Genomic DNA, 25506 nt, shown 5'->3' with positions numbered 1-25506 from the left:
GCACCTCAATGTTTCAGCCAAAGCATGTGGCTTATGATCTCCACACCTCCTTGTACTTGAGGAACAACGATGATGGTAAGAAGAGACCACAACTACCAGTGCAGCTTTTCTAAAACACCTTCTTTGGGCTCTTGGGCACGAGTATTAGGTTCTGGAAGTGTAACCCTATATAGTGCGAGTGCACACACTGATGGTAACAATGTGAAAGCTACTTCCCTTAAAGATCCAGATGTTTCTGCCTTTCATACAACACTATCATCCTGCCATCCACTCCCGCTTGGCCTTCTGGACCAGCACCTGTGCCCTATGTCCCAGGAAATGCCAGTTGCTATCACTATCAATTGTAGTTGTGGAAACAAAAAACACGCTTCAGTGCTACCACTGAAACCATTAAGATCCAGAGAGGCCAGTTACAAACCACTGCACTAGCCCACAAGTAACCATTTTACAGATAGAGCATGTTGAGTGTTCAGTCGCTTTCTGCATCACTGACAGAGCACTGTATTGCCAGCGTGTCAACACCATCTTTAGACAGTTAATTCTGAAGGGTAATAGCTTAGCAGCAGCAGGGTAAAATAAAAGGAGTGTTAGAATTTTACTGCATCGTTGCTAATAAAGTTGACAAAGTAACTGATCAGGGCACTTAATGCCCACTGACAGCAGCACTGTACACTACTGACAGGCTTTACATGTCTCGCATCTAACACCATGTCTTTAATCTACTGAAATACAAGCTGTACAGCTCACATGAGTATTTGATCCCAGTCAGTATTTTATTCTATCTTGCAAGTGGCAGAGGAAGAAAGGGAGGACATCTTTCAGCCAAAAAAATCCACAGTCACAAAAGCAGGATATTCACTACATGATGACACCAGTGACTGGTGTCCTTAGGTTGTCCAAGACTATGCTCTGATGATGCTTTATATAAGATGAGCAAGATGTCCAAAACAAGGCCAACTGTGGTGTAAGATGCAATTTACCTTTTAATTTCCTGCCTCAATTTCACCCAGCCACAGAGGATGACTAGATTTCAGTATGAACCATTACCTAAATCATATAGTCAGTATGCAGATATATGTCTGTCTTTAAAAATTTACTTAAAAACTGCTTGAGCTGCAGGTCATATCAGTCTGATTTGGAGAGTGAAGGCAGTTCCAACAGTACAATAGAGACTTGTCTACAGGCAGGTAAACGAGAGTCTGCTAACAAAGGGGTAACAAAAGCTGCTGGCTGGGCTGCCAATGTTGCACACAAACTTTCATAGGATGAAGATGCTGTGGATGAGATCCAAGATGGGAAAACTGAGCCAACACCTGCTGCTGTTCTAATTTTTTTTTTTTTTTTATTCTCCTCTCACAAGAGGGGGTGGGTAGACTATACAGAGGAGGGCTGTACAAAACTGGGCACTGGGCAGGCATTTCTTCAGCAGGCAATCCAGGCTCTACCTGTCCTTGAGCTCTCTTGTCACCCGCTTGGTGATGCGTCCACACATCAGGCCGATGAGGAAGAGTACACAGATGCCGACCGTGATCACAGATAGTATGTAATTCTTGGACGGAGAGGTCATAACTTGCATGGCAAGGTCAGAAAAGCCTTCCGCTGGGGCAACCTGGAGGTGAGAAGGGAATAAATGAGCCAAGCTGCACTTTCCATGTGACCCTCACCCTTGGCATTTATCAGGTTTAGTCTGTGGTACTGCTATTGCCTCCTGTCATTGTCAGACTTCACCTGAACCACAAACAGGCAGGTCTGCAATGATTCATCTGAAGGAACTGCTCAGGAGACTGCTTTATAACAGGAAGTTCTGCTGACCCTATTTCATTGCCCCAGACCCTCTCTACTGCAGACCAAGCCCTGTGTGCACCAGAGACAGTTTAATTCCACACTGTTGAGGATGCATCCCAGACAGTGTGTCTTTGTTTCAGCTGGGATAGAGTTAATTTTCTTTCTAGTAGCTGGTATAGTGTTACATTTTGGATTCAGTATGAGAAGAATGTTGATAACACACTGATGTTTTCAGTTGCTGCTAAGTAATGTTTAGACTAAGTCAAGGATTTTTCATCTTCTCATGCCCAGCAAGCAAGAAGGCTGGCAGGGCACAAGAAGTTGGGAGGGGACACAGCCAGGACAGCTGACCCAAACTGGCCAAAGGGGTATTCTATACCATGTGACATCATGCCCAGTATATAAACTGGGGGTAGTTGACTGGAGATGGTCAATCACTGCTCGGGAACTTACTGGGTATTCGTCAGTGAGCAGTGAGCAATTGCATTGTGCATCACTTGTAATGTATATTCCAACCCTTTTATTATTATTATTGTCATTTTGTTATTATCATCATTATTATTTTCTTCCTTTCTGTTCTATTAAACTGTTCTTATCTCAACCCATGAGTTTTACTTCCTCCCCCCCCCCCCCCCCCCCCCCCCCCCGCCCCGATTCTCTCCCCCATCCCACTGGGTTGGGGGAAGTGAGTGAGCAGCTGCCTGGTGCTTAGTTGCTGGCTGGGGTTAAACCACAACACAGAAAGTTAAGATACACAAGTTCAAAAAAGGAGACGTGATTTCAATTTTTCTGGACCAAACTCAAAATGCTAAACTTCATTCAGAGACAAGAATTTCATTACAGTTGACATTTTTCATAAATAGCTTGCAACAGAAAGGTCCAATGCAAAAAAAAGGAAATCCTTTACATATTCACCTTTGCGGCATAGCTCCACATTTCAATACGATCATTAAGGCGTTTCTTGCATTCAGGCTGCAACCTCACACGCTTATCTTCCAGAGCTTCCATTAAGCATGACATTTCTGTAATGCGCAGAAGACGGTGTTACAAAATAGAAGCAGTGGCTTCAACAACATGCTATGGAAAGGCTGCTGGAAAGGGACACTTCAATTCTCATAAAGGCTGACAGTTACATAGCTTTCTAAACAGACTAGCCAGCCTGACAGACTATATACAAAGCCCTGTTGTACCCTTGAAGCTACCAATTTCACCAAGATTCATGATTAATATTGCATTTTGAGGTGCAAGGAATTCTGACTTCCAAAAAGGAATTACAGTATGTTTCCAAGATGTAATTTATGTGATTTATTTGAGATTTTATGAAATCTTATAAATTTGCACCTTCAATGAGCTGTACTCTAAATCCCGTACCACTACCCTTTAGAGAGAATTAATATCAAATTCAGCTCAGGAAAAAACACAGTGTTATCTCCTTAGGCTTGTTAGGAGTTTCTTTTGATAAACAAAGTGTTCTGGAAAGGTTTAACTTCCTGAGTTTTCACAGTCCTGTGAAAAGGAAATGGGATCACAACGTTCTGGGTGCCTATGGAGTGGCTTAGCTAACCCATAAGCTCTTTTATGTGCTCATATGAGACAAAGACATAAAATTTTTTATTTTATACTTATGCTGCTTTACTTGAATAATCCCTAATTGGATGCTTTCCGCTTTGCAGTGACGAGTTATTTTGTACGTAGCAAACAGGCTGCAAACTTTAAACTAAGTCCAGACTTTTTAAACACAATTATCGGTTCAAACACTCAGAGGCAGATCCCTCTCTAAGCTACAGACTTCTGCATACCTTCAGTGCAAACACATCAGAACACACATCAAAAGAATTATGACAAAACAGAACAAATAAAGGATATCCAGAATTTCAGGAAGTTATTCAGTAACCAGCACAAAAGATAATGACCAGGAAAATACCTGGCTGCTATTTTTAATGGCAGATAAACTCAGAAAGATGGGAAAGTTCAGAACTATTTTGCCCACTACCTTTCCTTAAACAGCCATGTATACTATCCAGCTAGCTAACGTAATAGCAGTAACAAAGTGCAAGAGTTTGACCTCAAACAGGAGAAGAATGAGTTAGGAAATACTTAAATAAATCATGTTTCAAGTGGTCTGAACCTGCTGAACTCAGTCTTGGAGGACTTGAAACAGTTGATGAAGTCTCAAAGCCTTTAGCCACTATGTGAACTTAGAAAGTGTAGTAAAGATTACCTACCCTCTGCAATATTGGAAAAGAAAAAAATGGTATGTTTAAGCAGAGGGGAAAAAAAAAAAAAGAAATATCAAAGGATTTCAGTTTAATTTTATCTGTCAAAAATACTGAAACAAAGCCGCCAACCATGGACAAAGACAGACACAAAGAAAGAAGGACCAAGGGAATTAGCTAAGAATGAATCTTGTGAAACCAAATTGATTTGCTTCTGTAAGAGAAATAGCTTAGTTCTAGGGAAGCTTTTGATACAGTCTGATATAACATTGGCATAAGCAAGCTTGGGAGCTGTTATCTTGTGTGAAGCTGATACAGGGTGGGAGATAAACCTCATTGAAAAATGAGTCCATGTAATACACATGGACTGAAGAGTTCATTTTCAATGGGATTTAACTGAGGAGGGATTTTATAGAAGGGTTACAGATCTGGTATCACACACTATTGTCAGGAATTGTATGAATGATGGAACATAAAATATGCTCATAAAATTTGCAGGTAAGTCTGCAAGGATACTGTATCAGGATTGAAGAATAGGTCCCGCCTTGGACACAAGGAAGGACTTGATAGCCATCTTCTAGTGGCATCTACCACCTCTGCAGCTGTTCTACCTTATTACCTGCAAAGGGCTGGTGGAAACATCTTGTACTTAAGATAATGCTGGTAAAAAAATACAGCTTAAGACTCTCAGGGCTGAGAGGTTACACGGTTAAAGCATGAGCACTTACGACGTCCTCTCCCTGGTGGAATGGCAGCACAGTGGTGTTTGATGTCTAGGGCACAGGCTGTGTGGAGCACTGGGTCAACAAATATATCTGCTTTGCTTTCCTTCAGCATGTTGAGCACTTCCTGGGGAGGGGCAAATTACAAGTACATCTCAAAAAAAGGAGAGAGAACAAAACTCATACTGCTCAATGTTTCTGAAAGGTGCATCATATCTTTTTAAATCCAGGATCATGAGAAAAACACCACTGTCCTTGGATGAGGCTATGAATGCTGGTTTAGGCTGGATTAAATGTCCTGGTTTATAAGGGTTACCATAGTTATGTTCATTAAAATACCCATATTAATCTAAAATACAAAGTCAATACACCAGAGTTACTTCAGTTAGGACTGAAATAAGGTGCCATAGCCATGAGGCAATTCATACAGCCCTTGATCATAGCCAGTGCCTAGGCTATACCCAGCACTCAGGAAGCCTGCAACGGAGACAGCAACAGAAAACAGATTAGTAACAAGAAACTTTGGCAAACATAATCAAGAAAGGATCCAAGCCTGGAATTGCAAAGGAGGCATTGTCGGCACAATTTTCACTGGCAAATTGAAATGGAATTGAATTGCTGCAGGCCAGAACTGAGATGTGTAAGGAAATTTGCAGAGCTCTGGCTTTGCAATAGCTAGAACATGGCCTGGGCTGTGATCTGGAAAAATCAGACTTCTGCAGGGATGGGATGCCTTTTAGAGCACATTCAATTTATCTCCTTTACCTTCTTGCACATTTCAGTTTTTATTTTCAGCAGATTCACTTTCAGACATTCTTCCACCTGCCCAGTCTGCTCCTGAGCTGCTGCTTCTTCTGCACACAAGCTGGAAATCTATTTTGAAGAAGGTATTTTAACACAAGTAGTTCACAATAAACATTCTGCCTTTTAGCACATTAGTATCTCAATACATTAGTTCATCACAGGGTGCAGCTAGAGAACACATGATGAGATACTTTCTCCCCTCAGAATCCCCAGAGCCAACTGCAGTCTGGCTCATGCAATATGCATACCCTTTGAAATCCAACAGCAAGAAGTCAGTATTACTGTACTGAGGAGGAAGGCAGGGAGAGAAAGAGCATAGAAATAACGTTAAGATATGAAATAAGCAATACTTGAGGCATGGCTGATTCAGCTATCAAAAGTGAAAGCTCAGAAATCTGACTGTATTCCAGTTAAGGTTGACAAGACCAGAGAACTAACACAAATTTTTACAACAGGAAAGCAGTATTTTTCCATAGTCACAAGTACTGATGAGATCCCAGATGAAAAAATTAACTTCATATTACCACTGCACTGGAAACTGCAATTCTTGCACACTGGGCAGAAGTCACAAGCAGAGAACCTGACAAGCTAGAAGCAGTTTAAAGGGGGTTTTTTTGTTTGTTTTAATTATCAGGAGACTTCATGCTTTAAGAAACAAAAATCTCTTACATGAAGGGACTTTATGAAACACAAAGGCAGTTTTCATCCTGAAAAAGTAGCTGTGGAGCTACTTCTCCTACCTCTTCAGAACAGTGCATCTGAAGTTGGGGATCCAGCCGATAATCAAGAGCCGATTCCTGGATTATCACTCGAATTTGGTCCTCGCAGTCTGGAGAGAGACGCTATTAAGCGGAGAAAGTCATTAACCCACTCAATGACCTTTATTTTCATAAATCAATCACCTTGCATTTTAACCTGTGTATTCTGTAATACTTGTATAGGAGTGTAAAAACTCATCTACGTACAGCCTGTTACCATACATTGAACACACCACAAGCCCAAGTTTGATTTTTTGTTCAATGACTGTTGCTCAGCACAGTTTCTCATTTGCATGCACCAGCTCCACTCACCTGATCTGCATATTTCAACTTCAGGCATGAGATGACTTGCCCTTCCAACTCTGTATCATCCTTGGCCCTATTCAGGATATTTTGGCAGAATTTCGGTATGTCTGCTTTGCAGGCCTTTCTGAGCACTGGATTTAAGCGGTAATCTAACCAGGAAAGATGACGGAACTTCATTAGAGTACACATCTCTTCAGATTACAGAACATAACACTCCAAAAGAGATTTGATAGAAATTTCCCAGATGACATTGTACCACCAATGAATTTAATTTGGGGGAAAAATAGTATTTTTTTCACAACAGAACTTTAACTTGTGAGTAAGAGCTTCATGAATAAAGTGGATCCAATAACTCATGTTGACCCTCAAGAACTTGACTGAATGAAGTCAGTGTGTGCACTGACAACCACGAAGGAGAACAAAACAAAGCAAATGTTCTTTCAGCCATGCAGACCACTCAACAGCTCTGGCAGGCAAGTTAAGTTTTTTTCAGAAGACGGTACCTGTGTTCTGTGTAATCTGGCGCTTGGTAATCATTTGTTTGCATTTAGGATCCATCACTTCACTGTTCTTGTTTTGTTTCAAACACTGCAACATATTTTTTGAGTCTGCTTCTGGACAAAACCGCTACAAAAAAAACCCCAAACAACCAAGTTTCATCACTAAGCACTTGGGAAAAAAACCCAACTACATTCATAGAAGAGAAAAACCACCTGCCCAACCCAGAGGTATACAGACACACTCCCTAACCCCAACATCTCCTATTAAAAAGAACAGTGCTACTCTCTAAATAGGCTATGGGCACAAATATCTCTGCTTATGGACTGAGCACTACACCATACAGTCTTGACTGGCTTCTAGGCACCAGCTTGTGTTGGTAGTACCAAAACCAATTTGCCTTTATTTTATATTCTTAAGTTGCAGCACACTTTGCAAGAAACAGCCACCAAATTAGGTCTCAAACCCAACTACTTTCACTCCCCTTTATTTCGGAAACTAAAAAGGGACTCTTAAGTCTATACATGTACTGCTGTTCTGCATAAATGCTGGCTGGACAAAGCAACAGGTTAAAGACTTCATTAGTAACACTCAGGACAAAGTAAGACCATACAGAATGAGAAAGCAGACAACAGCTCACTGATACTAATTTGCCCATTTCCACCCTGAATTAGTCAGTCAGAAGTGAACCAGCTTACCCAAAATTCAGACCAAAGTACTAATTTCTTCTGTTAGAAACTAATTCTGTGGGCATAAGATAAGGCTGTTGCACTTTCTAATCCTCACCATTTTGGTGAGACTACAAGTCTTTTTTTAGAAGCATGAGTCTATACTGGAAAGCAGTAAATTTTCAAGATGATGTTCTTCGGCCACAATATGGAGCCAGGGTACTGCATACAGACCACACATACTAGTGTTTCAGGGCTTGCAATTCTGGCTACTGTGCAAGACTGTCTTGTATTAACATTCACTGCTGCTTTCCACACGGTACCACTTTAAGCCAGCATTTCTAATTTTAAGTTTTGCATGATTTTGCCTGCTTTATCACTTTAATGAAAGTCTGTGTGCACCAGGTCAGCAGTGAACTGAAGATGTCACTCCTCTCTGTGATCTTAACTTCTTCACCTTTGCTAAAAGCCAATACAAATCCAAACTGACTGGATGAAAACTGTATTAGAAGCCTCAGCACAGACTTCCTCCTCAATTCTGCTGGCAGTTGGGAAGACGAATTTATTAATGCACAGGCTTTGATCAGACATTTGGAAGAAGTAATGTTGAAAGAGTCCTGAAGAAACCTCAGCCTGATTCAGAGTTAAGAAACAGATTACTATGCAAAAAAGCAAGCATACTCCTGAAACAACACAGCAGTCTTCTAACAAGCCTTTACAGGAACAAAAAAAGCTCTTATATCCCAACCTTACCCTCTTAAACCAGCATACTTGCCATTACCTTGATCATCTGCTTACAGACTCTCATGAGCGTGTAGTCCAGTTCTGGATCCATCATCTCTGTCTCCTGCAGTTTAAACACCTTTTGGTGGCACCGGGTACTCAACTGCTTCTTGATTTCTTTCAGGCATTCAATAATCTACAACACAGTATTACAACTGTTAATGGATGCATTGTTGATATGATTGTCATAAGCTGCTCAAAACACACAGCTATATGTTCCCCTAATGGCTATCTTCACCTGATTTGTGCAGTTAAGTTCCCAATGCCTAGGTTTTAACAAAAGTCATTACCAACGCTTATTTCCAGGGCTTGCTTTAAGCTCATCTTTTCTTACAAAGATTTAATGAGATGAAGAGGGTCACCTGGACCTACTCCAAAACTGCAAACTTCATCTGGCAGACATTATGCCTAAGAAATCTTTAGCAACATTTGCAGTAACCAGCTGTTAGTAACTTAAAACTAGCATTAAATAAAGAATGAAGTGCTCACAGCATTGCATTCACTCAGTATTAATGCTTGTGAACCACTAAAAAAAAAAATTAACATTCCAAAACACTGCCAAAAGATTTCACTGATATCAAAATGAAAATCTAAAGCTGCACTCACAGGGGCAAAAGCATTCTGCAAAAGTTTTCTGAAACGAAAGCAGAAATTAAATTGTAAATTATTAATAAAATCCATTACCTGAGCATTGCCATAGGGCACGTTTTGACAGTAATTCTTGATGTCACTTTTACAAGCCTCATACAGTTCTGGTTCAAGTCTGATATCCTCGGTCTGCAGGATAAATTATAATACAAACTTTTAAAAGTAGGACTCTAAAGACTATTTTACTTTTTTAACCTATTAACTAGAGCCCTTTACTCACAAAAAGCAAGCAACTCACAACAGGCAGGTCAGTTTCTTTGAATTTAAGGGTCTTGAGTGTGAGAAGTGGTGTTAGTGGGAAATCAACTTTGCAAATCCATGCAGTGGATCAGTTGGCTTTTTACACTGAAGAAAGGGTTTAAACCGAATTTTAGAGCTTGCAAGTTGTTTCCATTGCTGCTCCTAAAAGGGCATCAACACAAATGTCCAAGACAACTAAAATCTTTTCATGTGAAAGCTAAAGGACATATTAATAGCCACCCATCTATTGGGTGACCTGGAGGATGTGAATGAAATTCCTGCTTTTAGTGATGCCCAGCATTTGAATTCTTCCATACAAAGGCAAGAGTGCTGCCTCTTCTGATAGGGGCCTACTTAAGGTGAAGCTTTAACACTCAAACACTATCTACTGGACAAAGAACTTCAGAGTTTATTGCTGCAAGCACTGCAGCAGGAAGCTGAGATGCAGCCTTGCCTCCCAGAACAAAAACTACTTCTGTTTATCCACTGAGCAACTTAAAGCAGCTGGAGTCAAGTTGCTTCATCTGTGTTTGTTTCCTCACTCTGTAAAATGAAGCTTTTATTCTCTCATAGAGGACTTTAAGGACATCAGCATGTGTAGCACATTGCTATCTAACACTAAACGTAATCACTTCTAGCTGAAATTCCAATGACCATTCACCTTGCCTTAGCCTTCATGAGACTATATTTAAAGCATTAAAGTAGACAATCATTACTTTCACCATGAAGGGCAACTGAGCATCGTGTTGTAAGAAGAGTGGAAAAAATAAATTAGATACATCTTATAAATGAGTTTCCTTTTTTTCCAGTGTAGACAAACCAGGAAGCTTTAATTGAAGGACTTCACTAGAAAAGCAGGCAGATCAAGAGTTTCATGCATGTTTACCATCTCCAGCTCCTCAACACGCAGCTGTTTGCGGCACTTCAGAGAGACCCTGTGCTCTTTGGCATCCTGCAAAGTATCATTGCGCACAGTTGTGCTCAGACAGATCACTACATCCACCCTGCAGAAAAGAAAACAGCTTTTTACTCATATACCCTTCACTTAGACCAGCCAAGATTGTTGTTGGATCACCACATCAGAGAAACTGACCCAAAGAATCCAAACACAACGAAATCCTTGTGCATCTGTGCTTACTTCTAGCCTGGGTGCAGTTCTATGTAGAGTAACTGGATCACAATTAAAACCCAAATCTAATGCTAATTGGAATCCAGATCAGGAGACAAGAAGATATTCAAAATCCCACCACAGCCCTGCCCAGCAAGACCTCTGCTCTTATGTCATGTGAACACTTTAGAAAAGCTTTACTTAATCTCAGAAATAGATTAATACCTACATGGCATTGCAAGCAATCCTTTTGCATTATGGGAAGGGCATTTATATCATAAAATGCAAATAGTCTTGCTATCCATGAACAGGACTGACCTTGTAATTTAGCCTTACGTCATTGCAGTAGGTCATTGAAGAAAACCCCTTACACCAAAACAAATAAACCAGCTAAAACAAGTGGGATATTTTCCCTTCCCAGATCAGCAACTGGAAAAACTGTAGCCTGCATCTTAGAAGACGATGAATCTAGCAAGGATATAAACCATCCTTGGATGTGCAGTCTACTAATCATAATCATTAGCTATTTTCAGAGCAAGAAAAAATAAAGAGGACAGGCTTGTATGCAAGAGTAAAGCAGAAGTAATTTTAAAGAGGCAGGCAACGCCTCTACCTTAAGCATCTGCAGAATGCAGTCACTAAGGGTAAACACACAAAACAATCAGCCTTTAAAAGGAAGTCCTGCGTTTTCTGTCCTATCGTGAAATATCCTGTAACTGTATTACATATTTGTACAATGACATTGCTGTTTGGTCAGGTGCTACATACTTTTTTTTGATGTTGGGGCAAAGTTTCAGCACATCCTCCTTGCAAGCCATTTTAAACTTGTATGAGAACCTAAAATCTTTCATTTGAACCTGCAAGAGAGAAATGAGGAAAAAAAAATGAAAAGTGCTGCCTGAAAGAATCGTAAAATCAGCAAATGCTTCTGTCCACAACTTATTAATGGGGAAGTAAGGGGGACACTGCACTGCTAAAGAAGCTGGGACCCTATCTACCATACATCTGGAAGGAAGGTGGCCCTGAAAATAAATCACCTCCACAAGCGACCATTTATGACCAGGCATGCAAGCACAACTGTCTGAATTCACAAGAGCACTTTAAATACAGTGGGAAATCAATCTCAAAGGAGGGGTTTCAAAATTAGCTAATTTCTGTCAACACCCTCAAGGAACAGAACAGGCTTCCATTGATAGCGGAGCAAAGCGCTGCTTACCAGCTGGAAATGAGTAACTCCAATTGCACATTTTTCATTCATTTCCTTCTGGTGTTTGTTCTGTATTAGACACTCCATCAGGTCCCCAGAATCAATCTGGTTATCTGCAACCTCCTGAAGAAGAGATGAAAGGCTTAAAAATAAACTACTCTTACAAGTCATGATTTTTATGCTCCTTTGGCCCACTGTGACCAAGAAATAATGGAACTTACAGTCCCACACTCTATTGTGAGCTTACACTCACCATTAACTGACCACCCTAGAGTTGTACCACACTACCACACAACTATATTTATAGATACAGTTCAGAAAAGAATCATCTCAGGCACATGCACACTTTAGACTCAGGAGAACATACTGCAGAGACTCAATGCTTACATGAAGTATTAGTTAGGTGCCTTCATTGCTATTTAACTACTCAATCCTAGAGCAATGTAAGAAGTTATTTCAGCAATGCTGAGCAGCCGCACAGAGTGGAGTGGCTAGACATGCTGCCTGCAGCCAAGGGGGAAGGAAAAAAGTTCTGGTTTTAACCCACTGTAAAGAGTGATTTTTCCAATTACAGGGCAGTTTTCATCTTTAAACCTCTAGCTTTTGCGCTAGGACTCTGACAACAGCAGAAGTACTAGATAGAACTAAGAATTTTTGGGTTAGGGTGTTTTTTTAATTAAAAAGACCGTTGTAACTTCTTACCTCTGATTTTATTTTTGGACTGTAACAAGTACACCAAGAACTAATACTAAAATCTCTAACCTTTCCCACACAGTGCTTTTTCCCCCAAAAAGACATTCACACTATTATGGAGTACTCACATGACAGAATGTCTGGATAATGGGCTCACACGCTCTCATCAGCAAGGCTTCAATTTGAATGTCCTGCAGAAAACATGCAATATTTTATTTGCACAGTGAACAGACAAGAAAAAAGGCTCTGAAAAAACCTGTGATATCAAGTTAAATGCAACCCAGTTTAAAGGGTTTTGAAATCCAGACAGTTTTGCCCTTCAATTCTGGAAATCCTAGGGTTCACTCTTGCCAACAACGTGGTGAATGCAAGACAAACCTTCCAGCTTAAGGGAGGAGCCTGGTCTCCACAGAAACTCATTGCTGGGATATTTCAGCAAACCTTCTCTGAACTGGATGCTACAGCACTAGAAATCACCTTACACCTAGGCAGGAGTTAAAGATTAATAATAGTTCTGAACAAGTCATTTTGTAATCACTGGGAAGGAAGCTTTCCCTAAGGCACAATGCAAGTTTTAAGAGATACATGGAACAGTCTGGGGCAAGATAATCAAACATGCGGCTTCATAAAATCAGTAAAGCTGCTGACCTCACTGAAAACCTCTAATGATGCACCTGGCAGTTACTTCTTGCAAAACTTTTGGGACAGGGGAGGGAAGTTGCAATATGGTACTCAAAACTACTCGCAAGCAAGACCAAAAAAATGAAGTCCCATGACATATCTTGACTTGTGCTAAAGGTAACTGGGTTACCAGTGCAAGAAATCTTAGCTTCAGTACCATGACCGATTTTAAGCAGAAGAAATGTCATCGCCAGCCTAAAATCCTGAACCGTTGTTCAATTCTCTTCCTCAAGAACCCCACATGAAAACTTACATTGTACAGGGTAGAATGAATGGTCTCTGCTTGATCCCAGAGAGCTGCATTTCTGCAGCTACTCTAACTTCACTTTTTTTCATCAGTATCAAAATGACAGGCTTAACTTGACATGCTCAACTATTCCCTTTATCCCCGGCTGAAAACTGCTCACCTCAGACTCCAACTCAGTGAGGTTTCCCACTATGTCTCTGCACTCAGACACCAAGTCATCAAGATGGTCCTGAAGGCATTCCAGCTCCTACAAAAACAGACTCTTTAGTGTGTGATCCAAGAAACCAATTTGAAATGTTGTAACACACGTGGAACTGCCCTGCTCCTCATAAAGTCCTAAATCTCATTTAATCCCACTCTTCTACTGGCACTCCCAGAACACATATACGTCGTAGTGATTGAGAATGTTCATTTAGGATATTACCGCTTGTTCTCAAAAGCTGCATGATGTGCTTTCACTTCTGGAATATCACATTTAATTTGCCCTTCACATAACCTTAATGAGAGGTTAATTACCCAAACTACAACCTATGACAGGCACTTCAAAAAGACAATGGTGTATGCTCTACTGCATCTGCTGTTGAATGGCTCCTCCCCTACAGCTATGCTAGGGCACAGCAATTTAACATGAAAGTATTTGTTGAAACTTTGTTAAGTAGTAGCAGATGTTAGTTCAGTTCTTTATAAACAGAGGAAGCATGTCAGTATTTGCCAAATGAAAATAGCATGAAGTTTATGTGGGAAATGTCAAGCTTGTAATAAAATATTACAAATAAGAGTCAGGGTGGGGTGGGGTTGCTTCATTCAAGTCCTTCTTGTTAAGTAATCCCTTCCCCCTTCTCATTCCACTACACATTTGAACCTACTGAAGCCATGCAGTAGGCACAAAGATTCTTCGTATCACCTCCATCTCTCCGTCTAGTGTAGATTAGGTTTCAAACCGCACACATTTTTAATATATTCTCAGCTATAAAGAGATAGCTAACAGCAAGATGTCCCTTCTTCCCCTTTTTTGCCCTTCCCACCCCTCCAGCTTTGCAACTGAATTACCAGTGTTGCTGTGTACAGTACCTGCCCTGTCTCTGTTTTTTCACTGCACCACTTCCCTAAGTCAATCATGCACTTGTCCTGAAGGGCTGGGTCCAGCTTCACATCCATGGCACGCTGATGGAGGATTCTCTGGACCTCTGCTCTGCACTCTCGTGATAGCTGTAAAGAGGGCAAAGAGCATTTAGTGTATGGGGTCTCTAAATCCACACAATGCAAACAAGATGCTGTCAAGTCAGGTACTGAGAGTGACCACAAATGCCATCAGCAATCCCAGAAAGCACACAAGTTGTCCTGTACTGCTCAGCATGAGCCTGCTGGGGCCCCCACAAGCGATCCAAGTTCCAAATGAGTTCAGAGCTCTGTCATTTAGTTTGGATGAAGGCTCCTTTCGTTTCACTACAATAAATTTTATATTCTTAAACCTTCACTTTACTTTTGAAATGAGATGTCAAAGCAGGTCCCTAAATTATCTGCTGCACTGCCCCTTTCATACAAAGCTACAGACTGCTTCTGGAGAAGAAAGTCAAAACAGCTCATGCCTTCAATACCAAAAGGGAAGCCCAGAATGAGGCAATATAGTCCAGCTGTGATTTCTTCTCAGCAATCCCCACTGCAGCACATCAGAGCCAGCATTTACCAAGACTGAGGAAGAAACAAATTGCAGAAAAATCAAGGGATACTGGTATGGTGCTTGTCAGACCTAAAATGTGCCAGCTGAATCTTAAAACTTCATACATTTAAAAATCCAAACCACTAGAAGTTACCTAGCATTTTGTGGGCAGCACTGGAAAAAAGTACAGATCTAACCTCTGATCAGTTTGCTTTCAAACACTAAATTTCAAAATGACAGCTGTTCCCTTAGCCTACTTTCCACGAGAAAAATACATTTTAAAGCCTTCTCTCTCTCTCTGATAGATTTGCAGGGTGACTATTGATTTCGTTGATCAGCACTAATTTAAAATGGAATTTAAAAGTCTCAACTCAGCAGACTAACAAACTGCATTAAAAAAATTATTCCTAAAAGAGAGGTGCTTTCAATCAATACTTGACCTCTGCCACAAAAGACCTTTTAAATCAAGCTGTAGAAATTAATTTTTAAGCCAGGCCATTGTGTAAACCCACCAACTCCTAGGGGCTGTGTACACTACAGTGCCAAAAGAAATGGGACGAAGTACCCAGCTGCTTTCAAGGGAGTGCCTCGATAAAGGCACGAGAGGGCAGCAAACTTGGAAAGAGTAGATCTGAACCAAACAAATGTGATTATACTGTATCTCCAGACTGCAGGGCAGCAAGTCAGATCCCTACTATCTTCTTTAAAGACAGCATAAGCACATTTACCAGTACAGTACGCTCCAAAGAACTGAAAGGATACTTTATATCAATAGGAAGAATTTAATGGAGCACAATCTGAAGTTGTATTCAAATAAAAACTTAATTAGAAACAGCCTAGGAAAGCTGGGCTCAGAACTCCTTTTTTCATAAAACCAATTTTGCAGCTATGCTAGCTATCTACAAGGAATCACATTCCTCTTTGGAAAGACAAGGGGGAGGACTTGAACTGTGTCTGAACAAATATACATAAGTTGTTGTCAGTATACAGTTCCCCCTGCAGGCAATTGTCACATCTTGATGGGGCTATTTTGCCTTACCAGAACACCACCACAGACCTTCCAAGGCACAATTGAGGAGGAGTTGGGCATCTGAAGCAGTGCAACTACCACCTACAGTGAATGCTTTTAAGTAGCTTTTGCAAGTTCTTGCAGTTTTAGCACAGGGCGTCCAACTTCCAAATGTACGTGCAACCATTCTATTACACATCTAAGAGCAGCAAGTTGCACTCCAGCACTTACCCTCCTTCCTTGCTCCTCCGTGCGGTAAGCATGCCTGTACAAGCAGGAGAAAACAGCCCCTGGAGGCATCAGCTCACTAGTCTCATTCCAGCCATGGGTATGGCAGAGGCGGGAGGCATCTCCCTGACACTTGCGGTAAAGGACTGTATCCAATCTGCAAACAAAGTTAGCACTAGCACTTTATTCAAACTTTTAACATTTTTTTCATATTCTGAGATGCTTTTGAGGCAGAAAAATCCACTTCAAGTTTCATACACCACCACATCATTCCGCAGCAGTGTCTACCCAACTGAACCAACAGGTGGCAAGATGCCTGTCACTCAATTTGTAGTCAACTCCCTAATCTTGCAAAAATACACTAAGACCTTTAATTACAGATTAAATCTTCAACGCTTCTTGAAGTGCCTCCCATTCTCTTCTGCAGCATGCCAGCCAAATGCTGACATGAGAAAAGAAATCATCTCCTTGACGTCCTACAGCAGCAGAAAGGCAGGAACATACCATCTTTTGCTTGCATAGTATCTTTCATGTACTTTGTACTGCTGCCATTTTGAAATGCTAGTTTCATAAAAATCTGAGTTAGATTAATTATTGTCTGCTCCGGTTTTGAGCTAACTGAAGACTCAGCATCCCTTGCTTTTGCATACAAGAAAACTGCAAGTGCAGGTCTCTTAAGATGATGTCTAATTACATTAAAGCTGAGAGATATTACCAGCTTTCCAAAATGGAAACTTCAGATTTCTACAACACTTTAGAAGGCAAATATCAAGTGGTATCAGTGGACACAATTATATAGATAATGATAAAAATAGTAAGAAAACCATTTCCACTCCATGCATCTGCGCTAGGCGTGCAGTTCATACTTTATAAGCCAGTTCTAGGGAACATTGGTTAAACAAGATGAGCTAATGTTGCCCTGCCTGTAATATGAATTAGAATTATCTTTACTCCCAGCAAAATGCAAATACTCAGTCTTCCTTCTTCCAATCACTTAAGTTTGGCTCAAGCAATGAATTACCTGCTGGAAACATGGTACATGTAGGAGAACCAGCAATGAAGAGAAACAGGAAGAGAAGGAAAAAAAAAAAAATTAAGTATTCTTGTCTACCTACGGAGACAGTTATCGAGATGACTAAATAAATAGCCACAAAGCCCTAAACTCTCTGGTCCATGAAGCCCCATGTATTTTAAAAGCAGAAAGTTCAGAGAGCATGTCAGCTCTTAACTACTGCCGATGCTGCCCATAGATACAGCTATGAGTCAGATTTTCTTAACGTTTGATTTGAATACCCTTTGCAGTAATTGAAGCCCATGACTTCTTGCCTTACACTCCTTGTGGTCACCAAAACCAATTATTCTATTTCTTGCAGTAACCCCACTTGATGTACTCTACTTTCTCACCTCTCACGTCTTCTTCCTCAGAAAAGCCAAACACTTATTCTTTCCTCACTGGTCATGTTCATCAAATTTATACTCTCCTCATCTTAACCCACACAGACACAAGGGGCTCTGTATACATTTAAAACAAAGCACTGCCATCTTTGGATGAAAAAGTTGGAAAAGCAGTGCTCCAAAGGGAATTACATCTGTTCTACAGGCTGTAATCACACCTAGAGAATTTGACAAGGCAGAAATGGAAGCAGGGAGCCTCTCACACAGTGGCTCTTTGTAATACTTAGTAGCTTGGTTTTCTTCAACTCCCATATTGTAGCACTCAAGAGCAGATAAAACTAGCTGCCACCTGCACAGAAAGTGACCATCAACTTCAGTATGGCCAGAGAGACTTCTTTTAATTAAAGATGCATTGAATTTCAGAACTCAGACTTGAGACACTTTTTAGGGTTGCATCATTTCTAAGTGAGTACCTGATTTAAGTGGGTATCACACTTACTTTTTCTAAGCAGCTTTTGCTTCCACTGTTCTAGACAGGCATTAATGCCCTACAGACCTGGCATGCTTAAAAGTCCTCTTTTGAACAGAAATATGCTATACTGTTTTACAAGGAACTGCTAATGCATACAAACACTAAATACAAGCATCAAGTGAGGATAAATTTTGTTTTACAGTGCTCACTTCCAATCACGAGATATAAAATACTGGAGCTCCAGGAGTCTATGCTCACAGTCCTCTACCATCTTCTCAGTATACAAGTGCTCCATCAGGCAAGACAGAATCCTGCAAACAGAAGAAAAAAGTTAGGCAACAGACTGTTATAATCATGCTGAGCTTCCTTGCAACAGTTGGTGTTGCCAAATCTATGGTTCATTGGAAAGACTGATAAGACATTCAAACACAGTGAAGATCTTTCTCTTTCTTCAAAAAGGTTACATCGAAAACAACTGTATAACACATTTGTACCCTCTTAAATTCCATTGTTTTAGTTATCTCAGCAAGTCTGATACGACAAAATCATAAGGAATATTTTAAATAAAATTTAGCTCAGGAAACAATATATATCAGACCTGAAGATAAAGGAGACATTTGTCTCTGCAGCATGGGTTTGCTTAACTGGCCTTTCAAGGCTTGTTACTTTTCTTTGTGATATTCCTAGATTTGCGCAGTAAGAGAAATTAGCACATCAATTGTTTCAAATTTAACCTAAGTGCCTGAGATTGCTATGTCCTTCACCAGTGCTAAAACAGTCCTGTTGCAAAAATACTAGCCTGCTTACATGGCAAGAATGAAGACAGAGCTTGGTTTACACCAAACTAGCAATACATACAGGGTTGGAGAAGTCCATCATTTCTGGACAGGTTTTAGTATTTATACTGGTCAGCCACACAACCTTCATGGATGCCCAGCAGAAACAAAAATGAGATGTACCCAAGAGCCACCTACATTGGGTCTCCAGACCGTATGTGCTTGCAGGCAGTCTGTATCACCGATTCACAGGCCTCATTCAACGCTCGGTCAATGCGGTAATCTGCACCGGGGTCAGTTTCTTGAATCAGTGTTTGAAGCTGGAAGAAAGAAATTGTGGATAGGAAAACAAATTATAATTATCAAAATGAGAGCACTTACAACTTCTCAGCGTGGCAATTATATGCCAATAACAACACTACCAGGTATGACCTCTGCTCTATGCTTGCTTATTTCAAATGCTTGTGCTGCCATCTCAATTACCACACATGGGAGTCCAGTGCTCTGGACCCTAATCATCTTTACGAAGCAGCCCAGGAACATTGGATGAGACTGGTCACACACTGAAGGTCAACTGTATACCTGGACCACTTATATACCAATTTACAAAATGGAACTGGTAAAATTTGAATATTGTATTTTTGATCCATATTCATCCCATAAAGCTGATGATACAAACATGCAATTCTGTCACACTTCCATGAAGACTATCTATTATTCTAAACTGAAACCCAAACCAATGTTTAAAGACCAGTTGCCTAACTACAAACAAAGCTTAAAAATGTTTTTTAATTGCCTGGAGAGGACACAAAAGTTTCACAGAAATACAGGATAAAATGCCCCGTTCTGCTGGCCCATGATATATCATTTCCTCAGGTATGCCTGCGCAAGCTTTTGGAAGCCAGGGTAACCACAATTTGGTCTACATTAAAAAATTTTTAATATATAAAAAGATAAAATTTTATAATTATTAAACATTATTATGAAAGTATATATATTATTATACCACACATATACATATATATAGCAAAAGCAGGGCATCAGTTTTTATGTACTTAAGAGAAGCCATGGTATAAGTGAAAGATGAAACCAAAAACTTTCCAAAGATTTAGAAAACAGGTGTGCCAACTGGAAGCTGTGATATCCCTGCACTCCTTTTGCGACTTCTAAATACTTTCAACTGTCATAGGTAAATACAGTATGAAACAGTTTCATCAAGTCCTTTCTTCTTGTCAAACAGTTATTCTGATTAAAGCTTCAGAAAAATAACTGTCTTTATTAATAAGGAAACATAATTTAACATCCACAGCACTGAGCTTCAAAATCAGATCCAGACAGGTCTCCTTCACACAGCCCATGATATCTGAACATGAATTTGGGAGGCATCTGTGGGGCCAGGGGAAGGGAGTTTGGGTAAATCTCAATCTCACTTAATCTATAGTTTTGAGGAGAAGGGTAGCTTTCTGGGCCATCACTCAGCCCAAGATCCTCATGTCCCACTTCATTTCCCACCAAGCTGTGAATTCCCAAAGACTGACATAGGGCAACTGTCATCATTCAACAGGCAAACATTTTTAGCTGACAAATTTGGAGGAAAAAAAAAAGAAAGAAAAAAAAAAAGAGAGCTTGCTTAGAAGGCAACTGCACGCCAACATCAAATGGTCTATGCTGTTAACATCCTAACACTTACTTAATGATTTTTGTTACTCGCCCCCAGCCCAACTAAATCAAAAGCACAGTTACAATTTTATCCTCCATCTTTGAAAGCCTGCACCTGAGCACCATCCAGGAAACTTTCAGGGGCAAAGCCCTAACATCACAAAATACAGAGAAGAAAAAAGCATCAGAGAACTGGAGAAAATACAAGCTAGTACTATTTATCCAATAGGAAGCTTGTAATCAAACAGACAGACCACAGACTGCCTGGGAGGAATGCAGGATTTCCTGCAACTTGGTCTTGGCCAAAGTTAATTAGGTCCAGCCTCAGCTTCTAAGGGATGCAGGCAGCTTGGAAGAGCGCTGCCTAGCAGGCAACAAGCTGTTGATTCAAAAGTTCTTGTGATATTTTCACTTACTACTACTACTAAGAATAATTTCTACAGCTCTGACAGTGGTCAAACAGAAGCTAATACAGAATCCAGTCCATAACAGGGAGCCGCACTTTAACCAGTGGGAGAAGTGAGAAGCGATACATGCTTTACAAACTTTTTAAGAGTCAATGCAAGAAGGAGAAGAATATGGTAGTTCTCCTGGCATGCACACACAGCCTGCATGGGCGGGCAATACTCTGCACATAAAGTGCTGGGCTCGCTTCATGTCAGATGTTTATGTATAAAAAAAGGATGAAGTATGATTACTGGAATTACTCCCTCAAGGACAAATGGGTGAATAAAAGCTCAAACCTGACACTTTCTTACACACAGAGATTAGACTGGCCAGAGTATTATACTGGCAAAATTCTTCTTCGGGTCTCAGTTTAAGTGGTATTTGTGTTGCTATCAAGTGGAAGAGGCCAAAGCGCACTGGGTACGACAGCTGGGAAGCACCAGATCACCTCCCAGTCTCTCTGCCCTGTTTTGGGCGCTACTGCAGGATTCCCAGTCCTGATCCTCAACCACATGCAAGATATGCAGCAGTGAGCTGCATACATCTGCTGTTTGGTGACCTACAGCATCGCAGACCCACCCTCCCTACATGCAGGATCTCCATCTTTGAAGAGTAACAGAATTATATTTGCAGAAGACTATTTAATGAATGGAACATATCCAACCTGTATATGCTTCCCCAAAGCAAAGAAGAGCTTGTTTTACATGGGAAGACATGCTCCAGAAGTAGCATCTGCTTACAATGATATTTTTTTTTCTTAATAAAATGCATGCCCCTATAGAAGTACATCAATAGTATAAATAATAGGAGCCCCATCCTTTGCTTCAGAACAGGCAGAGCATCTCCAAGACAGCAAAGCCGAAGTGCAAACAGCCCTGAAGAGGGCACATTGCTAGAGCATACCTGTGATATGCTGGAGTGAGCAAGGTACTTGAACCTACAGTTAGGCAAGATATGGCAGACCAAACACCCAGGAGTTTTTTTTTTAACTTAGGCTGAATAATTTATGTTACACAGAAAGCCATCATTCCTCTATCATTTACAGAACTTGGGCGTTTTAGCAAGTTCACTGATCAAAACCAAGACAAAAAAAACACACAGGTCTTAAGACATTTGAGTCTAGGCATGCCTCTTGCTCAACAGCACAGTTAATCGCGAGTGCAGACTCATATGCGAGATCATTCTGGTTGAGGCGTCACAAGAAACGAAGCCCCTCAGATCAAGAAATCGGGGTCTGAGAAAGCATTTACTTGACAGTTTTGAGTACAAAGAATCACTCGTGTTCCTCATGCAGGAAATAGTACACGCGGAAGCTCCTGCAGGAAAATAAAATCATGCAAGTTCTTCCGTTATGTTTTGTTTAGGGATTTTTTGGTGTTGTTTTTGGCAGATGGGCAAACATCTTCCTTTCATAAGGCAAACAGAATCAGAGCAAATCTTGACAAGCAGGACAGTAAGTAAAACCAGATCCAAATTAGATGCTTCCCATTCCAATTTCCCCAAGCAAACTGTCTAGGCAAGCACATCTGAAGAATTTCAGGACTAGTCCTACTGCTTTGAGCTAGCCAGGAAATCAAAGTGCTGTATTAGCATTACCTACTGATGCTACTAAAAGCACAGAGACACGAGTTTTTGACTCCACATAGAAAAGACAACATCTGGAGATGGGCCCAAAGCTCTGCAGCCAGCTCTGCTGGGACAACCCTGAAGTAACCGTGTTGTTTTCCTGTTTCCTCAGGTGATGAGGTAGAGATGCCACAGACCAGTAGTTCCAACAACAGCAGCCACATCAAAGTTCAGTCTGAGAGCATCAGCACCACGTTTCTGAAATAGGAATTGCCCAAGAACAGCAGAAAGCAAGGACCAACATCAGTCAGTTTTGGTCCAGCTGGACTTGGGCTGAAGCCATGTGGACCAAGCAGTAGCCAGGAAGCAAGCAAGCACAAGATAGCTGAAGCAGCCATCCTATCTGCAGACGAGGAACCTTTGTACCTCCAATGTGATAGGAGTTCTCACTGACATTACATTGTAGACAAAAACCCCCAAAACAAAACAGTCCACGCTCTTTGATGCAGTCTGCTTACTAGTTTTTGGAAATCCCAACACAGACCAATCCTTCCCCCATGAAAGAATTTACCAAAGCAGCACTTCCAAGACATCCACATGTCACAGACTGAACTGTACTGACACAAGGCAATGAAGAAGCTGAAAAATCAGCTTCAAAAAAGCATCAGTGGCTCAGCAGAAGCGTGTGTCAAAGGTGCTCTCTAGGAACCCAAAAGGAAATTAAGTAGCTCCAGCTACTATGAAGTGATGGACCTCTAACTTGCCTTCCTCACAGCCTGTCATATGGGCCAATCTCATATGACAGGCAAGTTTGAGTCTCTTGCACAAGCCACACAGTACCTGGAAGGGTTTCAGACAATATTCTCTTCCTTACAAAAATAATTTACCTACCATAGAAGGCAAAAGCAAGAAGCTCATTCTAACACAGTAAATCAGAACAGAACAAAACCACTGACAGCTAAGACAACCATTACCATTCACATATAAAAATATCAACAATAAGTGATTTAGTACTTCAGAAGTCGTAGGCAGCTATATAATAGCACCGTGCCAGTCCTCAGGAACCCAGAGCATTGGAATATTTATCCCATTCTTGCAATCATCCATTTCCTCTTGCCCATAAAAATATGGGCAAACTAATCCTATTTTATAAAATCAACACTTAATTTGCTCCTGCTGTCTTTTGCACAGAGAACAAAACACAGGTCATTCAACTTGAAGGGGAGTCATGGACAAGCCCTGCTGTTGCATCAACTTACTGTAGAAAAATAAAGCAGTAGTTTAAGTATAAGAAAATAAAAAAAACCCAAAACCCTAGAGATTTCTACAGATATTCTTTTTCCCCCACAAGTCTGAAATCTCATATCACTTTTGGGGGTCCCCTGCCCTGACTTATGACTTGTTCTGAACATGCCCTTCATGATGTGGAAGTTATTCCCACAATGAACTGACCTTGCCACAATTTGCAAATAATCAAGTTCTGAGGCAGCAAGTTCAATTTCATATTTAAACAGAAACAAGTATTCAGTTTTTCACATAAATCTTGCAAAGCATAAGTCATGCACTACAGCTCACTGCAGAAATGACTCAAACCATACAGCTGCTGCACCGATACACCTGGTATTTACGCAGAAATAAGCTTCATTACAAAAGCATCCTATGCCTTACAAAAATTTAAGAGATACTGATTTATCTTTGATAACATACACAAACTGGCAACATTTTGGGCTCAGGCTTTAAGCTACATTCCCACTGAAAATGGAATACAGTGGTTCCGTATACTGCAGGAGGTCAAGAGCATGCATCTCCCCAAATTCCTACATCAGCACTAACACTCCCTAGCCACTTTTGGCATTGATATCACTTTTCCAGGCTCATGGGCCATTAAAAAAACAGGTATTAAGTACAAAAATGTAATAAGTACAAAAATGTAATATCACATTAAAAGGCATTAACAAGTTTGAACCAATATTAAATAACTGTTTTCAATTTAAAGAGACTACAAACAGGACGCATCTGGGCCAAAATGGAGTTTAAGCAAGGCAAAAGAACTATCCCATTTTAAAAAGGTATTTTTGGAGAACGACGACATTTCCTTCAGTGGCTGCAACTACAATGATGTGCAGCAGTATGTTGTGCCTACCTGTCCCTGAAGTTCCATTTCCATTGTTTAAGCCAAATGAAATCGCAAAAATAAAACTGAGTGGAAAAGTGCTTTGAGAAGATGTAGTGCATTTCCAAGGACAGGGCATAGGGGGAAAAGAGAAGGAGAGAGAATGTTTTAGAACTTGTAAAAAAGCAAGTTTCCCTACATCTTGCACCCAGGAGAGAATTCCATGACTTGAGAGCTGCTGGAGAAGAACTACTAGAGATCCAGTACAGAATCCAGAGCAAAACAATCCAAAATGTATTTTTTGAGGAAAAAACCCATTACTAATTTGCTGCTAGATACCAAGTTACACTTCATACCATGACAATTACACAACTGCCTCCAGCATTCACTGGTACCCAGCAGAGCCAGACTGCCTTCAGCCAAATCTCCATCACAAGGCAAAATGTTAACAGACAAACCAGTGCTTCTACCAACTGAGCAACCCAGAAGCAAAGTGATAGAAAAGTATCTTACTGCCTGCTGACAATTCAGGCCAACGTTTCCCTTTTCGCCCCGTACTACTTTCATCAGGCAATGCAGGGTGCGACCTTTCCGATGCAGGCCTGAGCAGTGGTGTTCGATCTCCCCTCGGCAGCTCAGGATTATTTCTGGGCTCAGCGAGAAGTCTTCCATTAGCATGCGCCGGTAATCCAACATTTCACCCTGGCACTCGCTGCTCACTTGTCGACCTGAGCCAAAAGGAGATGACATGATTTAGTATTAATGCTTAGCAGAGCCCTTCTTGACCTATGCTACCATCATGTTGGAAGAATGGGAA

General features: G+C 40.7%; 1 protein-coding gene across 1 annotated transcript in view; it reads right to left on the bottom strand.

Moving 5' to 3' along the window:
• Nucleotides 1-752: 752 nt before the first annotated feature.
• The window catches only part of GLG1 (golgi glycoprotein 1), an 86586-nt gene continuing 61832 nt past the window's right edge, over nt 753-25506 (bottom strand). The window contains exons 8-26 of the mRNA XM_052795983.1: nt 25203-25417; nt 19103-19224; nt 18338-18439; nt 16265-16418; nt 14436-14573; nt 13525-13611; nt 12565-12627; nt 11753-11866; nt 11305-11393; nt 10315-10432; nt 9225-9317; nt 8539-8676; nt 7095-7218; nt 6598-6740; nt 6268-6369; nt 5489-5596; nt 4730-4850; nt 2701-2807; nt 753-1609 (exon numbers count right to left, since the gene is read on the bottom strand). Coding sequence (XP_052651943.1) covers nt 1442-1609; nt 2701-2807; nt 4730-4850; nt 5489-5596; nt 6268-6369; nt 6598-6740; nt 7095-7218; nt 8539-8676; nt 9225-9317; nt 10315-10432; nt 11305-11393; nt 11753-11866; nt 12565-12627; nt 13525-13611; nt 14436-14573; nt 16265-16418; nt 18338-18439; nt 19103-19224; nt 25203-25417 — 2306 coding nt within the window. The 3' untranslated portion in view covers nt 753-1441. The remainder of the gene's footprint in view (nt 1610-2700; nt 2808-4729; nt 4851-5488; nt 5597-6267; nt 6370-6597; nt 6741-7094; nt 7219-8538; nt 8677-9224; nt 9318-10314; nt 10433-11304; nt 11394-11752; nt 11867-12564; nt 12628-13524; nt 13612-14435; nt 14574-16264; nt 16419-18337; nt 18440-19102; nt 19225-25202; nt 25418-25506) is intronic.

The sequence above is a fragment of the Harpia harpyja genome, chromosome 9 (genome assembly GCF_026419915.1).
Source record: "Harpia harpyja isolate bHarHar1 chromosome 9, bHarHar1 primary haplotype, whole genome shotgun sequence".
NCBI classification, from domain to species: domain Eukaryota; kingdom Metazoa; phylum Chordata; class Aves; order Accipitriformes; family Accipitridae; genus Harpia; species Harpia harpyja.
Note: the sequence above shows the minus strand (reverse complement) of the source record. Positions and strands in the feature narration are given on the sequence as shown.